The sequence below is a fragment of the Pteropus alecto genome, unplaced genomic scaffold (genome assembly GCF_000325575.1).
Source record: "Pteropus alecto unplaced genomic scaffold, ASM32557v1 scaffold71, whole genome shotgun sequence".
Taxonomy (NCBI): Eukaryota; Metazoa; Chordata; class Mammalia; order Chiroptera; family Pteropodidae; genus Pteropus; species Pteropus alecto.
Window position 1 is genome coordinate 17,043,972 of NW_006433024.1, and position 18,514 is coordinate 17,062,485.

At 34.0% G+C, this 18,514-nt stretch overlaps 1 protein-coding gene across 3 annotated transcripts in view; it reads left to right on the forward strand.

The window, feature by feature from the left end:
• TTC17 (tetratricopeptide repeat domain 17) overlaps nucleotides 1-18,514 on the forward strand; it is a 90,569-nt gene that overhangs the window by 20,612 nt on the left and 51,443 nt on the right. For 2 of the 3 annotated variants that reach the window (XM_006908047.3, XM_006908048.3), the window contains exons 2-13: nucleotides 3,347-3,436; nucleotides 6,604-6,773; nucleotides 7,425-7,536; nucleotides 7,767-7,898; nucleotides 10,931-11,040; nucleotides 11,619-11,763; nucleotides 12,184-12,323; nucleotides 13,720-13,880; nucleotides 15,314-15,426; nucleotides 16,249-16,395; nucleotides 17,741-17,856; nucleotides 18,013-18,178. In XM_006908047.3, coding sequence (XP_006908109.1) covers nucleotides 3,347-3,436; nucleotides 6,604-6,773; nucleotides 7,425-7,536; nucleotides 7,767-7,898; nucleotides 10,931-11,040; nucleotides 11,619-11,763; nucleotides 12,184-12,323; nucleotides 13,720-13,880; nucleotides 15,314-15,426; nucleotides 16,249-16,395; nucleotides 17,741-17,856; nucleotides 18,013-18,178 — 1,602 coding nt within the window. Of the gene's footprint in view, nucleotides 1-3,346; nucleotides 3,437-6,603; nucleotides 6,774-7,424; nucleotides 7,537-7,766; nucleotides 7,899-8,603; nucleotides 8,720-10,930; nucleotides 11,041-11,618; nucleotides 11,764-12,183; nucleotides 12,324-13,719; nucleotides 13,881-15,313; nucleotides 15,427-16,248; nucleotides 16,396-17,740; nucleotides 17,857-18,012; nucleotides 18,179-18,514 lie in introns of those variants that run through there. The other variant, XM_025044098.1, reaches the window with a different exon arrangement.

Consider the following 18,514-nt stretch of genomic DNA (forward strand, 5'->3'; position numbering starts at 1 on the left):
TCTCTAATATATTTCATACTTCCCCACCTTCTTAAGTAGAAGAAATTGAAAATAATTCCACTTTTTCAGTATGTTTCTGGTCATTACAAACATCATTTATTGCGCTGTGCAGTAATGGAGCTTTGTAAGGTTGTTTGTCTCTTTTGAAAGAGCCATAAAATGCTTGGAGATCTTGTGTATACATTGCAACCTTTTTAACTTCCTTCTTTCTAATCTCTGTTACTCTTTGCTCCTGGGCATATAGCAGCCTCTTCGAAAGATTTTGAAAGCATGTTTACCATTTCTTTTCAAGTTGTATGTAAGATAGGAGTACATAGACTCCAATTATTGACTTGTGGTCCTGGTTCATAGAGTCCTAATAAACTTTTATTTAGAGGGTGTTGTAGTGTTTACAAAGTTGTCAAACATACCCTCTTTTATAATCTAAGGAGGAGAGGTATTTGAGAGGAGAGAAATTCAAATTAATTGGCATTTGCTAAAGATAATTATCATAAAGTCTTAAAATTTAAGAACTTGAAAGCACCTCAATGAAAATATGCTAGGCTTTAAATATTCTGCAACGAACCCTTATCTGACACAAAACCATGCCATTCGTGGCCATTTAAAAAGAGAAACACAGCTGTCAGTGGACTCCCTTCTTTCTGCTAATAACTTTATACCTCCTCTAGCTGGCGTATCTTTGTTGAACTAAAAAGTTTCAAGGAAATGAAAAATATTTACTCACATTTGAATGTTGACCAAACCCATGCTATTCAAATATTATAAAGCCTTGGTTATGTGGTATCTTTTTAATCTATAACTAAGATTATACTTTAAATATTTCTCTAATATAAATCTTCATTTGTCTCAATTCTTTCATTCCTCTTGTAGTTCTCCTAATATCAAGTAATCAGACTACTTAGGTAATTTGGAATGGAAATGTCATATTCCTATATTCCTTCCCCACTCCCCGCCCCCAGTTTTTTTCTTTACCTCTTAAAAATACATGGAGTCATGTACTAAATAGCTACCTCTTGAGGTCTGGACAAAGTTGCAAAGTAAACAGTCTTTCTTTAGCTTCCTTATGTAAAGCTCTTTTATACTCTGATCTCTGGCTGTAGCTTTTATATTTTCTATAAAAATTTTGGTGTGTTATAATATGCCACATTGTTGTAAAAAGTTTGATAGGCTTTGAATTTAAATCAATCCCTATTCAATCCATTATAGTAGCTTTCCCTGCCCTACCCACATATGAATGTTGGTGATAAGTTCAGCTACTGTCAAAAGAAGAACAAAATTTTCTACCTCTTATAGAGATAAACCTAGCATTTTGTTAATAGGCCTTTGCTAGGTCTGATTGTTTGATAGTTAGAGCTCAAGTGGCCAAGTATAGGCCTTGCTTTTATAGTGTCTGTTAAATTCATAGTCCAGTTTTAATGTAAATTCCAATATAGTGGGAAAGCCAGGGTGCAGTAAAGGAATCTCGTCTTAAAAGCAAAACCATGGTAGATGATAATTATATAACTACATAATGATAAGTATGTAGTTCAGATAATTACAATGAAAGGATAAGTGTAAGTTGCTCAAGATTAGCATCTCTTTTTCCTCTGGCCTCTATGAGATGGTAGAATGAGCAAAGACACATGAGTTTTATCTGTAGTCACCCAACATTTTCCAGTTGTTATACTGCATATTACTAAAGCAACCATTCAACTTTATTTCATGTTGTTCTTATTTACTCTTTTTAAAATTTTTTTTTAAAAAATAGCCTCTCATATTCACCAAGATCTAAGCAAGGCTATTTTCTTCACTTAAAAGGCTAGCTCTAAAATCAACTAGTTGAGCTTATGTTAGTTTCTTAGAGGTTACAAGAAGATAGTTTATTCTCAAAGTAGAACTTCTTGAAGGGCTGGTATATGATTTGACGATCTAAAACTATGGGATAACAAGAACTTCATCTTATCTCTTAGATACAAAAGCTACTCACTGTCTTAGATTTTTCTGAAATTCAAAAGCCATGTGTGTGAATTGTTTTTTCTTATTATAAATGTATTATGTGTACATTACAAACCATTTAAAAATGTACAGTATATAAAGTAAAGGCAGGATTGCACCCCTCCTCTTTATCCCACTTCCCAAAAGATACCACTGTAATCGGTTTAGTTTTGTGCATATACAGACATGTATACATCTATAACTATAAAAACATATACATGTAATTTCTTAAACAAAAAAAATCATAGTGTACTTATTCTTTATTGTTTTTAATCAATTAATTAATTAATTATTATTTATGCCTACAGCACCTGGTCTTCCTAGGTGGTCTCCTACCCAAGTACTAACCAGGCCCAACCCTACGTAGCTTCTGAGATCAGACATCGAGCTTGTTCAGGGTGGCATGGCTGTAGACCATGAACTACGGCTCCACTGGGGCGTGAACCCAGGATCTTCTGCATATAAAGCAGACGTACCAGCCGCTACACTATGAAACCACGTCCGTTCTTTATTATTTTTAGTTAACTATACATTGTGAACATCTTTCCATGACAGTAGATCTAGTTTACTATATCCCATTCCATTGGATAATAGATTTCCCTTACTGATGGATTTAGGTTGTTTCTTTCTTTTTCCCCAGCAAAAAGTGTTGTAGTGAGCATCCTAGTATATATATCTGCCTACTTGTTTAAGAATGTCTATAGGTTAGTTTCCTTGAGTTTATATTGCTACATCAAATGGTATGCATTTTGAACATTTTGGTGTATGTCGTCAAATGACCCTCCAAACAATAGGAGTAAATTTATAAATCTGCTACCAGCATATGAGCGTTCATTTTTCCTACATCTTCAACAACATAGTTGCTTGTTTATGATCCAGAGAACGTGAGTTAAAAATAATTAATCTCAAGGTTATTTATATTACCTTTCATTTATAGCTTCTAAAAATAACTTTCAAAAATAGGTGCTTTTAGTGTTTTCTTTTTATCGCTTCTAAACCTGTTTAGACATGGAATTGTGCTATCAAGACAAGACAGTCCCTTTTTATTGTTATAGATGCGAAATACCTTTTAAAGAATTTATAATTCATTACCAAATACTTCTCTTCTATTTCTTATATACCCAGTTAGAATAGTCACTTCAAAAGCTTACTCTTTCAAGATGGAATTCAAAGGACAGCTATTGAACCTGTCATTCTCTTTGCTGAAATTTATATGTGATCACTTTTGAAATACCCTTTGAGTTTTACTGAGCACCTAATGCTGATTATAATGGTGATTGAATAATAATTTAAAGTGATTAAAGGAAACTTTATTAAACCAAACAAATATTAATGAAATCTGAGTTTTATTTGTTTGTTTTCTTGCTTGCAGGTGGATTCACCAATGAACTTGAAACATCCCCATGACTTAGTCATATTAATGAGACAAGAAACAACAGTTAACTACCTCAAAGAATTGGAGGTAAGGCAACTGGTCATGTAATTTGCAACTGAAACTTGTATTTCACAGAAGCTATTGTATTTTTAAAAAATTAAACATACTATTTTTAAGCCTGATTCTTTGACTTTTACAGGAATTTGCTAGTTTTAAATCATATTTTTTAAAATAACATTTAATTAGAGTAATCTTTGAGCAATAATAAGAGAAACAGACTACCCTGCCCTGGGTTTTATGCCTGATTCTTGACTCACTATGTCCTTGAGCAGAGTTTCCACCTAGAAGTTTTTCCATAAAGTATGAAGATGAATAATCTCTGGGAATATTCTTAGAAGGAGAGTTTGGATAAAATACAAAAAGGAAAAATGATTTTAATATCCTGTAAAAATGTAATTTTTGTTAATTCCCAAGTAGTAAAAACTAGGGTCTTGCTATTGTGTGTTTCTTATGATTGACATGCAAAGCATTTGCACCTTGAAAATTTGAAATTTATTGGTGCTAATAAAATCTGACCTTTTGTTTTTATCATTGATTTTCATAAACTTATTTTGCTTATTAATAGCAAGCAATATTAGTTATTCAAAAAACTAGGTTTTTTCATCATAAAATCTCTGCTTAAAAGTTATTATTAAGGGTAATAAGAGTTACATCAGTCTAGATGGAATCCTGAGGATCATCCTCATTTTAGAGGCAAGGAAGCAGACCCAAAGACAGTAAATTGCCTGATTTCACATAGGAAGTTATGGCAGAACCAGAGGCAAACACCATATCTCTTGGCTTAAAAGCTGACATACCTGTTAAACCAGGTAGCTATTTATTTTCTAGTTATGTGAAAATTCTGAAATTTACTTATAAAAATTCAAACTAGTACATCTATCAACAGAAATAGTTATATATATATTTTTAATTTCTGTGGATTAAGGAAGAGCTTTTAGCACATATTAACCAGCTCTGCATAGGTAGCAGTACTTTTACATTATTTATAAATCTAGAACAACTTATCTTTTTTTAATAGTCTCTCACCTTGTTCCTACCAGTTTTATCTACATTAAATTTGGAAATGTTGATTTTTATGATACCAGGAATAAGATAATAGGTATATTCTTGGAAGCTTGATCTGTTTTTATTTAAGCACAGTGTACAAAAGATGCAGTGGTGCAGAAAATACTTTTTATTCTCACATGCATAGGCACATTGTTTATATTTAATGCTATCCTTTCTTTCAGGGGTCAGTATTATATAAAGAGAAGGAAACTTAAATTAGAGTATATATGCAAGGGGAGGGAAACCATGTACCAAGTCAGCGAAAATCCAAATGGAAAGTGTTGACTCCATCTATTTTTGGTGAAGGTAGTGTAATGAGTTTATACTTAGTACACTGTATCTCTTCTGCTTCATATACACAGTAATGATAGATAACATACAAACTCAAAGTCAAATGTAGCCAGGCCTAAAACCAACATATTTATCTCCATGGACCAGAAATGGAACAGAAACACTAAGTTGAGAAAGTCCCTAAATCTACAAACCTGCTGGTCTCCAAACCTGCTGTCTGGTAGTTCAGCTCTGTAGAGTGAAGGGAGCTGATAATATTCCATACAAGATAAAGGAAGAGAACTTACTTACTGCTTGAAGACTGGGATGGAGCCATTCTGTTCATGAAAAGAGTCTGGGGGCAGGAAAAAACCAGGAAGACAAAACAAAACCTGATGACCAAAAAATGAACTGAACCACCCAGTGGTTCAATAATTACACCTTCAATTTCCTGAATACCAATTCAGGGCAAAATATTACTTCAAAATTTTAAGATCTGTTTCTGGACTTGGGAACAGGGTAGAACCTGGAAGCAACCACAGAACTGCTAGACACAGGTGATGGTCATGGAGTGGTTGGGAAGAGAGAGACAGACAGAGATGGAGAGGGGCGAAGGGTAACTCTAGAGTTTTTGATCCAAGAGACTGAAAGGGTAGAGTTGACATTAACAAGTACAGAAGACTAAAGGATGTGTAGGATTGGGGAGTTTGTGAAAATCAATGATAGTTTGACTTTGGTATGTTAAGTTTGAGGTATCTATTAGACATCTAAGTGAAGACGTCAAGTAGGGAGTTGGTTCTTCAAGTGTGGACTCTGGGGTAAAGGTCTAGCTGGAGATATAAATTTGTTAATCATTGACAATATAGACTTTAAGCCATGAGACTAATAAAATTTATATTCAAAGTAATGACAACTAGGTAAACTTCTTAGATATCAAAGACAATGGAAGAATAACCTCAAAGTGCTAAGGGAAAATCAGTCAAACTAACATTTTATATTTTTTAAAACCATCAATCAGTAGTGAGGGTAAAGCAGTTTTCTGACATACAATAACAGTTAACCAACTACAGACTCTCACTTAAAAAAAAGCGAAAGGTGTACTTTTACAAGAAGAAAAGTAGACCCGATGAAAGCTACATAGAATGTATAAAATGACTTAAAAGCACTGATGAAAAAGTTATTACATTTATTTGTTTGTTTTTGTTTTTGTTTTAAAAGATAAAACTACATAAAATTAGCAATATGTGGTTGGTTTGGGACATGATCAGTGATTAGTTAAAGCATGTTAGACTCTTGTCATGTTCAGAAGAAGGTAAAAGTAACTGAATAAATTAAAATCCAGTTGGAATATTTATGGGTGAACATATTAAAAATTTAAGAATAGTGCCACATTTCAATATACAGATGATTTATTATAGAATTGTATGCTTGTAACCTATATAATTTTATTAACCAATGTCACCCCAATAAATTTAATTTTTAAAAAATGGTATATGATAGATATGGGTGGTGGAAACATAGATGTTTATGTAATTCTTCTGTACGTTTGAAAAAAAAAAATTAGAGTGGTAGTTCACCTGGAACACAGGACATTAGGGGAAGTTATTCCAGGTAGCAGTATCAATAAGTTGGATGTTTTGAAGGACTGACATAAGACATGTTTACACAATTCAAGTAGTTATTTTCCGTATATGGACACCCATTTAGAGAAGCTTATTTATGTCGATTAAGTTAACTGAGAGCGTATTCAGAATCCTTGTCTTCCTTTATAGAAGATTCTCTTCTTCAACACATTAAATTCTCTTTTACATTAAATTCTCTTTTTCTAGACTGAAATACTATAAAAATCCATCGTGTTTTTATTTTCTTCTCAACAGAAGCAATTAGTTGCTCAAAAAATTCACATAGAAGAGAATGAGGACAGAGATACAGGACTGGAACAAAGACATAATAAAGAGGATCCAGACTGCATCAAAGCCAAGGTGCCTTTAGGGGACCTGGATCTATATGATGGCACATACATAACTTTGGAGAGCAAAGACATCAGGTAAAGAGATTCTCTTTTCCCTCAAAAAAATTACATTTTTCTCAACAGACCTTTTTCAAATTATTTCTCTGAGAATAAGCTTCAGTCACAGATGAGCTTATTGAAATTTTAAGGTTCAGAGTACATCCTATGTGTAGAATTCTTACAAATCAACAAAAATTATTTAATACAGTAGAAAATTGAACAATTTATAGTAAAAGAAATACAAATGGCTAATAAACGTGGAAAACATTTCTCAGTAATGATCAAGTAAGTACAAGTTAAAACATTTAGATAGTTTATGTCTATCAAATTGAAAAAAATATTTAAAAATCAGTAACTGGTAGAAATGTGGAGAGGCTGTTAACAGAAGCATAAATTAGTTTACCATTTCTAGAAAGAATTTAGCAGTGTTATATTAGCTTTTTTAAAAGTCTGATCTTAACATTGTTTGACTAACTTATTTTCTCTCTTACTCTTGATTTATCTCCTTTAAGTTGTACTCCCAAAATATTTGGCTCTAACAATAGTTATGTGAAAAAGGTTTGAATGCTGACTGATCTTGGTTTTAAAGTTGAGATGTTTTAAAGTTGAGAATATGGTTCATTTAGAGAAAACTTAGATATTTCTTGACTTTTCATTCATTCATTGCTTCTTGCTTCTTGATTTTAGCCCTGAAGATTATATAGACACAGAATCTCCTGTCCCTCCAGACCCTGAGCAACCTGATTGCACTAAAATTCTAGAACTTCCATATAGTATACATGCTTTTCAGCACTTGAGAGTAAGTAGAGAGATTTGGAATTTTTCTCTTTTTTGCATTTTTTAAAAATTTAGCCTTTTGCTTATAAACTCTCTTTTTCTTTCTTCTTTCCTTCCAAACAGCTTAATAATTTTATAAACATCTTGTATTTCTTAAAATTCCTTGAAAATAAATGCTATAAGATACCAAATAACTTGTGATCTTTTATAATCTCCTTTTCTAATCTTTTTTCTATTGTTTTTCTTCTTCAGGGTGTACAAGAGAGAGTTAATCTTTCTGCACCTCTACTACCTAAAGAAGACCCAGTCTTCACATATTTATCTAAACGATTAGGAAGGAATATAGATGACATAGGCCACCTCATTCACGAAGGCCTACAGAAGGTAAGGCATCACTGACTTGAAGAGCCAGGAGACTCTATGTGAATAGAAGATATTTTTCTCTCAGAAAATACCTGCCTAGCTTGTTCTTGTCTAGAGAGTGATTTTAACTTATGATTCCATTAATATAAACTGTGTAATTCAAAGCTAGGGAGAAACATTGATAGTCCAGTACCCTTAACCAGGAAGGGATGCCAAAAAGTTTTATTTAAACTAATTTATGAAAAAAACAAATTATAAACTAATGTAAGCAACAGAGCTTATAGGCTAAATTATACATTTTGAGTGTGAAAGAAAATTTAATGTTCGTGTGTTTGCCATATCTATACACAGTACATAGATGATCACTATTCTCTAAACAAGAAAAAGAATCACCACCAACAATAAAATCTTCTCGTAATTTTTTTAAAAGAACATCTCCTTTAAGAAAATGAAATAGAGAGTTATGCAACAGGACCCAGAAATTTAAATGTATTATTCAGGATACATGTGGGAATTAGAAAATGGCATTTGCTCTTCTCTATGCCTAAGGAATATCATACCATATAGGCTAATTTCTAAGCAGTATTACTAATTTCTAAGCAGTGGTATTAAGTAAAATGTATAATCGCAACATTAATATACATACAGTTTATTCGAGTACATTATACATTATATATATGATTATTTTTGTAGCTAAGTTACCATCTTCATCTTGTTTTTCTGAAGGTAATGTAAAACATTGCATCCCCAGAAGTTGATGAGTAATAAGGGGAAACTGGCCTAGGATTTAAAATATCCTTCAGTAGTTCAAGAGAGCGATGAAGATGGTTTGGACTAGAATGGTTAGTATTGGAAATGGAGAGACTTCAACTATTTCAGGAAATGTTTAGAAGTTTAGAAGCTGATGATGAATTAGATGTGGGAAATGAGAGTGAAAGAGTAATGAAGGATAATTCCTCAGTTTTTGGCTTGAGCAACTGGAAGGAGGAGTGGGATTGGGTGGGAAAAGAAAAGATGGAGTTCTGTTTTGGCCATGGTAAATTTGAAATATCTATATGAATCTGGAATTCCAGGAAAGGTGATAGCTGGGTGTGTAGATAGAGAATAATTGTTAAATAGGGAGTATTTATTAGCCAAGGGACTCGACAAGGTCACCTGGAGAACAGTGAAGTTTGAGAAGAGGCCACTCTCAGTCTTGGGTCCTCCCATGTTTAGCTATCACGTAGAGGGGAAGGGGCCAGCAAAAGAGACCAAAAAGGTGTCTGGAAGAACTTGGTGTCCTGAGAGCCAAGGGAAAAATGTGCTCCAAAGAAGGGGGGAGGAATTAACAGTGACATTCAAACATTAATAGTATTAGGGAGTAATTTTATGAGAAATGTTATAGAAAGATATTTCTTTCAAGATTTATTTTTTTCTTCTAACATAGTATGATGTTAGTGTTCTGCTTATCCTGATGTTTTCAATAGTTCATGTAGAATTTTTAATTTATCTTTTTGTTCCAATTCACAGTACGAAGTCTGAAAATAAGAGATAAAAATCAAAGCATTTGTTGATTTGAAGGAAAACTTTCTCAAAAGGCTATCAAAAAGGAGACTGAATCCCAAGTCATAAGTCAGTTGTGAAAGAACATAATGCATCACTCAGAAATCATATACTTTTCCTTGAAGATAGAATATATAAGGCTGATTAATACAGCATTATACTTAGTTTTAACCTTACAAATAACTATTTCGAAAATAATTGGTCCTTGTAAAAAATTTGGATTATATTTTAATAATCAATAAAGGGAAAAGTAAAAATTATAGTTTAAAAATTCAGGGTAATTACTGTTTTATTATAAATTCTTTTGGATTGTTATTTTTATACATCTTTATAGTTAAAACTTAATTATTCTCAAAGGATAAATTTTTAATAGTGGAATTGTGGGGGTTGAAGGGTAATCATATTTTTAAAGCCTTTAACATACATGTCAAATTATCCCCCAGAAATGCTATACTGTACTAACCTAACATTTCTACATTTAATATCTGAAGATACAGTGTAGGCAGTATTGGCATTCTTTTTAATTTTTGCCAGTTTATAAAAGGAAACTTGTATCTTTTTATTTCCATTTCTTTGTTAAGTTTTACATCATTTCACCTAGCCATTGTTCATATTTTTGAATTGTCTGCATTTTTGGCCCATGTTCTCTTGGTTTTTTTGTTTGTTTAGATTTTTTATGAGCTCCTTATATAATAAAGATACTAATGTTGGCTGTCGTATGTTTTTCCCAGTTTATCTTAAACTTTATGACTTTTCCATGTTGAATTTGAAAGTTCTCTTTTCGATTTTAAACTTATTTGTATTGAGTTTTAGACATGGTCCAGTTTAGTGTTTTGACCTCTACGTGGTCGAAATTTAGTATATGTTAAGGGACAAAAACATCCAAGCCACAAAAAGAGCTAAGTTTATGAATTTCTGTTTAACTTAACTAAATAAATACACTTATTCCTATATACTAAGACTCAAGTTTTTAACAGTGTGAAGGTTCAAATTAGATTATGAATACACATGAGAAATTGACAAAAATTCATCTCTTTTACAAGAGCACAAGGCTGTCATTTCCTTTTGTATATATCTTCATTCAGATGTTAAATACATAGGAAACTTTGCAATACATTCGTTTCAGGAATTTCATGTAAGAGCAACTGGCATTTCTAAGTAAGTTAGGTCCTAACTTGTAAAGTCCTAGAATAAGGCCCAACAGGTTGTGGCCACTCGCTGGGCTTTTTCAGCTTTGTTTCCCCTTTGGAGTGATAGCCTGCAATTGTGTAAGGTCTCTCTGTGGAGAGTACACCTTAATACACCTGCTCAACTGATGATCAGGAGGCTCTTTTGACAGATATAGTTTATTTGTACTTTGTCCTCTGGTTTATTGCTACTATAAATCTTGCTCTTTTTCATCTTAAACTTCAGACGAGACAGAATAGTAAAGATGTTCATTTTGAATATTCTAAGTTGAAGAAACTGTCTTGAGGAGTCATTGATTGTTGTTTTATTTGTTTAATCTCTAGAACTCTTCTTCATGGGTACTGTATAACATGGCTTCATTTTACTGGAGAATAAAGAATGAGCCATATCAGGTAGTGGAATGTGCCATGCGAGCACTTCATTTCTCTTCCAGGTAAGTTTCCTCCGCTTCTGGACCTTCTGATTTTCCACATAACTTGGGACTGTTAAAGAAACAATACATAAGAAAACAAGAAGCAGCAGCGTGTTGTACTTACACTCTCTTCCATTCCTGTTCAAAGAAATTAGTCCCATCACAGAAAAATGACAGATGTCAAAGACTTGAAAGTGATAATAGCATAACATACTTGTGATTTTCATTAGGGAGAAAATATATAATATAGATGCCCTGTGATTTACCTGAGGCTTGGATACAGGGACCTTGACTGGAGAAATTATCATAAATTAAACTTTTCTCAAAGCAAATATAAGCCCTTGATACATTTTTAAATTACAAGATGTCTGCCAGACCTTGTTTTTGTGGTAAAATTTGTAGCTATCAGACAAATTAAGTGCCATCAATTGTAAAAATGAAACATTATGATTTTCTTAAATTATTTTCTCCATCTATAAGTATACTCCTATAAGTTATTTTCCTAAGTTCAGTAACTTTGAGTAATTTTCTTGTCAGGGAGTTGTACATAATTGTGAAATACATGCTTTCTTCCTGACGTGCGTGCTCTCCTCTTTCAGGCACAATAAAGACATTGCCCTGGTCAACTTGGCAAATGTTCTGCACAGAGCACACTTCTCTGCTGATGCTGCTGTTGTGGTCCACGCAGCTCTGGATGACAGTGACTTCTTCACCAGCTATTACACTTTGGGAAATATATACGCAGTAAATACAACTTTTTATTTTCATGAGCCAAATCAGTTGCTATTTTCTTTTTTAATTAAAAATAACCCCTTTTCCTTCCTGTTTTGGTCCAACAAGGGAGTGGGGATGGAAATGAATTGGGGGAGGGGAAGTCAACACAATAATGTCTCATAATTGTCCCAGCCTCTTGACAAAAAAGAAAAATAATTATGTTGCTAGGAATACTAAGTTTCTCCAGAGAATACTCTTAAGATAGCAATACCTTCCAATTAAGCCATCCTACATAGCATGTTTTCATGTTGTGGAGATTTGGTCACTGATTAAAATAACATTCACTATACAGTGAGATATAGATATAGTCTCATAAATCATTAGGGGGTTTGGACACATGCAAATGGGCTGTGGCTAACGTTTTTCCCGTTTGTGCTTTTGTCTCTTCAGATGCTTGGGGAGTATAACCACTCAGTGCTCTGTTACGACCATGCTTTGCAGGCTAAACCTGGGTTTGAGCAAGCTATAAAGAGGAAGCATGCTGTCCTATGTCAACAAAAACTTGAGCAGAAATTGGAGGCTCAACATAGGTAACTGGAAGAAAAAATTTCAGTGAAGTGCTAGCACCATAGAACCTTAGATGAGACCTGTTTAGGGTGATATTAGTGTTAATTTGTTCATTACAATTAAGAAAAACACCTCTTCACTACTGCTAGTCCTATCCTTTTTCTCCAAATCCAGGATATTTAGCACAATTCAGTGGTTGTGTAGAGGAATCTTTTTAATAGCATGGATTCCAGGAACTAGAGAATGTTTGCAGTAAATGCTGTCATTTAGAGCTTTGCAAGCTGACAATCAATTACTTTTATGAAGTCAGATGGAGGGGATGATACTGCTGGATACTCAGTAATTCTGTTGATTATGTTTACTTGCACATTGCTATATTTGATCTTTCTCCCCTTTGGCTTCTAGTGTTGGGCTATTATATTAAGTGAGGTTGAGAGACGTTATTTGGCCCACATTTTAATCAGATTTGTGTAAGTTGTACAGTAATGGAATTCTCTTGTACTTGGTCCTTGTAGGATACTTAATAAAAAAAAAAAAATTGATCCTATAAATAATAGGGTCACTTAAGAAATGTCACATAACTCAAAAGGGAATGGTTCATCTCATAGAATTAGCCTTAATGTTTTGAGTCTACTTTGATTGTTAGAGAATTAAATGGTGATTTGGAACTCATTAAATTTTTGTATTTGCTTATTTTCCAATATGTTTAAAGCATAATATAGCTTGCTTGTTACACCTGGCTTCTGTTATACCTGATTAGAACTTTTTCTGACTGAGCTTTCCAATATTATGCTCTTAAGAATTGAATTCCTTCTCTCTTATACAGTCTATACAGCTCCTAAATCTCCATATGTTACAGTATAATAGATAATAAGATTTTGTTATTAAATATAATCAGGCAGATGAGTTGATACTAGGTGTTAGAAAATATTCTTTTCTAAAGCAAAGTTTTTGTGGTTTTCTCCAAAATTTATAAACCAAGAAGCTAGAGTATAAGAAAAAGGTACTGTGGCCCTCTTAAAAGCAGAATCACAGGAAAAGATGAAAAGAAGGGTTCTAGAAAGGCTTTGACTGTCAGTGGAACTAACACAAACTTTGTGAAGGGAAATAGTTAAATATGTAAAGATTTATAGTATATTGTTGTGTATCTTTTTTGGCACCTGAAAAATTTAGCATACTAATGTCACGATGTATTTAAGGGAAGAATTTTACATCCATCTTTTTGCCCCTAAGTTTTAATAAAACAATAGCATTTATCTACCATCATTATTCTTGAACTTGTGGTGCAGTGGTTGTATGTTAAAAGGAAAAATCCCTAGCAGTTATTACTGAGAATCAGAAAATCTATGCGTGTACGTGGGTTTAAAATTCACAGTTTTAAACTTCAATAACTTTTTCCTGATATCAAAAAATGTTAAGATCCCTCCAGCGAACACTAAATGAGTTGAAAGAATATCAAAAGCAGCATGACCACTACCTGAGACAGCAGGAGATCCTAGAAAAACATAAGCTGATTCAGGAGGAGCAAATCTTAAGAAATATCATCCATGAGACACAGATGGCAAAAGAGGCACAATTAGGTAAGTATTGATTCCAAAAAACCGAAGACAGGTTAGGAAATACAATTCTGGTGTGCTTTGCATTCATAACTTTCATGTGGCCATAAAACAGGATAAAGTTGTGCTTATGACTTTCTTCCAATCTTAAAATTAAGAGTCATCACAGCAGGTATACCAGCAGGCCTGGGGATCTGGTTTGGTCCCTGTAGCTTTTTTTAAATTCATATTTTAAAGTAAAAGCCAAACCTTTCAGATCTTCATCTTAACGATGGTTGTTTGCCCTCTGTGGCCTACATTGGTGCTTCTTTAACTTTAACATGCATATCAGTCTCCTGGGGATCTTGTTAAAATGCAGGCTCTGATTTAGTAGGTCTGAGGTAGGTGCTTGAGATTCTGTATTTCTAACAAGCTCCCATTTGATGCCTGTTGCTACTGGTCTGAAAACGCACTGTGAGTAACTTGACCCTACACCAAGTAAAACAAGCCAGACACACCCTAGAAACAAAGCGTCCACACTCTTCAGTCAGCACTAGCAATAGGCTAAATACCTTTTTTTCTTGCTCTTTTAAAAACAATGTTTTATGTTAGAAGTAAGAGTTTAGATAAGAATTTGTCTGAAGCAAGAATTCCATAACTTGATCCAATGAATTAGTTTCAAGGAATTCTGAAATCCTCCCCAAAGTTACATGCAAAATTCTGTATGTGAACAATTTTTTTTCTGGAAAGAGGGTATGTAGATCTTACTAAAATCTCTTAGAGTCTGTGATACAAACATAGAACCTGTAGTCTAAAGGAACTTGGGTTGACAGGAGATCAATGATTTCTTATATCCATAATGTTCTGTTTCTGATTAAATGAAGGGAGCTGATCTCACAGCTTGATATCAAAGAATAAATTAATAGAATCCTTGATATTTTACCCTCTTCCTTGATACATATATTGTTCTGGAAAGCCTCTTAACCTTGAACCCTTAGCTGTGACCATTTACAATTTATTTTACAATCCACCTAACAAGTTTTCTTTGCTATTTTGAGTGTAAAGAGTATATTCAGTCCTTGGGATTATTTACTCCTCACTCTGTACCAGAATGTGGCCAGAGCTCGTATATTATAAATTTGAAGCAAGATTATGAGGTATGTAAAGCAAATTCTCTCCAGAGAGATGGCTGAAGTTTTTTAAAACAATGTAATCAATAGATTTACGACCATACAATGTAATTGCCAGAAGATACCTTAGTGATTATCTAGTGGAGCCCTTTGTATTGTAGGTAGAGAAACAGGCTTTTTTAGAATAATTTAACCACTAACAAGTGTTCTCTTGTATAAGTGCCCCCTGTGTAAGTACCCTGCCAGGCTCTGAAGAATACAAGGTTGAAACTAAATGACTTAAACTAAGAAAATCACGTTGGCATTGCCAATCTTTCTTATCAGTTGTAATTTCCTTTCTTATTCCAGGAAATCATCAGATATGCCGTCTGGTCAACCAGCAGCATAGTTTACATTGCCAGTGGGACCAACCTGTGCGCTACCATCGTGGAGATATCTTTGAAAACGTGGACTATGTTCAGGTCTTTTTCTTGGTCTCTAGATCTTATAAATTTCTGCATATCTAAGAGTAATATCACATTTTTCTGTTCCTTGTATATTTGATCTCTAAAATTTGTGACGGTCATGTAAGATTTTGAGTATCGGTTATAATTAAGAAGTCATTTTTTATTGGAAGTATTTTGCTCTTCCATGAATGACATATCTATTTCCCAAAGAATATTAATCATATTCATTCTTTTTTCTCCTGTCTTTCCTGCCATGTCTCATTCTGGTCTCATTCTGGTCTCATTCTCTTACCTAACAAGATTTCAGAAATAAGAGCTATTGTATCTTATAAGAATATCAAACACTGTTTTACCTTGGTTTGGACGAAGGCTATATATATTTTCAATTGATTGTACAGTAGCCTATAATGCCTAAATGATAACTATATTAAACTCTTAAGAACCCTTAAGTTCCTTTGCTTCTACCCACAACACACTAATTTTATATCGTAGTGATCATTTTAGTTTATGTAAGGGAGTGAAATAATGCACAAAACCTCTAAATCAACTAATTATTAAACCTAAAAGAGACTAAATCATACAAAGGAAGTAAAGGGACAGGAAAACAATCCAGTGGCATAATTTCTTGAAAGTTGCTAATAATAATACATTATCTGTGAGAGAATACTGCTGGGGCATAGTTCTGAGAATTAATAGATCTGATCGCTTTGTTACTGACCTACCTTCTGATTTCCTGCTAAGTTTGAGTTTTCACTAGTGTTTTGGGGTTGAGTTAATTCTTAGTCACAGCTCCTTTTCCACGGCCAGTTTGGTTGAACTTTTCTTTTCATTTTCTAGTTTGGTGAGGATTCATCAACCTCCAATATGATGTCTGTGAACTTTGATGTTCCGACAAATCAAAGTGATGTCAGTGATTTGGTCAAGTCTTCTCCTGTAGCACATTCTATTCTCTGGATCTGGGGCAGGGACTCTGATGCATATAGGGTAAGTTAATAGAAGGAATTTCCTCAGACAAGCTCTTTTAAAGCAGCGGCTCTCAGTCTCACTGATTAATGTGGCCCCTATCAGCATTCAGCATAGTTCAGCAAGCAGTTATTAAACTTCTGTTAAAAGGAAGGCATTCTGCCAGGTAGTACCTAAGTAAGACACAGAGTCTGCCTTGAGTTCTTCCCAATCAGATGGAGCAGATAGACTCTGATTTCAGTTCAAGCTTTGCTCTCTGAGTATAATTACCAACCCTAACAAGTTTCTAAGCTTGCCCTAAGTATATGCTTGTATATACTTTTATTTAATCAGCATTCTTTTATTGAGCTCCCAAATGTGTGCCAGTCTGGTACTGTGAATACACTACACAGATTCCTTCTCTGCTGGAACTTACATTCTAGCGGAAGATACAGATAATAAACAAGTTAATAAAGATGTATTTCTAAGCTAGCTAAGAAATAATTATATGTTAGCCAATGGAAATTCCAAGGTATGAGGACAGAGACAGTATATTTTTTATTCACTGTTAAATTTTCGGAATTTATTCTAACAGAATGAATAAAGCCACTTAGGTTTAGTTATATGTAATATAAATTCCCCAAAGTTGATAGTTTCAGGATATCAGTTTACTAAGCCTCTGGTACATGTTATTTAATTTAGAAAAATGAAGATTTTTACAAATCAAAAAACAATTGTTAAACTTTAGCATTGACGAAGAAAAGGTCTTAGTTCAGGGAGAAATAGTTTTCTGTACCAGTTTTGTGAGCTTATGTATGCTTTCAGATACAAATCAAAAACTTCACCTCAAGTTGGCTTACACAAAAGAAAATTTGCCTCATATTACAGGAAGTCCAAAGATGGGGCATACTTTGGGTTTGGTTGATTCAGTGGCCCAGTGATGTCATTAATGACCCATTTCTTTCTTTTTCATAAATTTGCTGTCACAGTACTGGTTTCATCTTAAAGCTTGTCTTCTTAATGGTTTTGACGTGACAGCCAGCAGCAACTAGAGCAATATGTTTTTTGTTCCTATGTGGCAGGAGAAACTAAGTCTAGTTTTTCTTTCCCAGAAGCCACACTCAAGCCCTTCTTGTGTCTCATTTGCTCAGCTGTCTTAGGCCTGCCCAGCCCTGAAACAGTCTATGCTAAAACAGGTAGAATTACCGACTTAGTCTAATAATCTGCAGTAGAAGGAATAATATGGAATCAACCGCAGTACCTACATTTGTCTTAAAATACCAAATTATTGTTTAATTATCCGAGTATATTTATGTTCTCTTAAAAGTTCATTTTGCATGTTGAAACGTTGAATCCAAAGAGATTTATAAGAAACTTTCTTTATTAGGACAAACAGAACATTCTGTGGCCTAAAAGAGCAGACTGTGCAGAAAGCTATCCTAGAGTCCCTGTTGGTGGAGAATTGCCAACATATTTCCTGCCTCCGGAAAACAAAGGACTCAGGCAAGTGCTGATGGATTTGGCAAAGCACTTGATTCTGCATGATTGTCATCTGGCGGTTCTTTGAGAGCACCAGCCTTGGACTTGAAAGGTTAAGTCTTTATCTTGATATCACTCAAACTTTGAAAATATGAATCTTGTTCCTTTTTCTTGTGCCAGGATCCACGAACTCAACAGTGATGATTATTCTTCAGAAGAAGAGGCCCAAACCCCTGACTGTTCCATAACTGACTTCAGAAAAAGCCAGACTCTGTCCTACTTAGTCAAAGAATTAGAGGTCCGCATGGATCTGAAAGCCAAAATGCCAGATGACCATGCACGAAAAGTAAGACTCACTTAGGCTGGTGTTTATTGCCGTCCATTCTGGGTGACTTCACAAGCCACTTAGGTGGAACAAAAATTTGATAGAAAGCAGTTGTTATGCTTTAACTTATAAAACTGAAGGATAAAGGTAAAGAATTGGTGAAATCCTTAAGTCTATCATGCTTTTGATAAGAGTGCCAAGAAAATGTTCCTCAGGGCTGCTGTTTGCATAGCCCACCTCTCACTAGAAAGGCTACAAAGATGAGTGTCACAGAGCTCTCCAGTTACCTAACAGAGGTCATTCTGACCTGTGTTAGCTTTGCGTCCTCCAAGCCTCCTGAAGTTTGTATAAATTGAA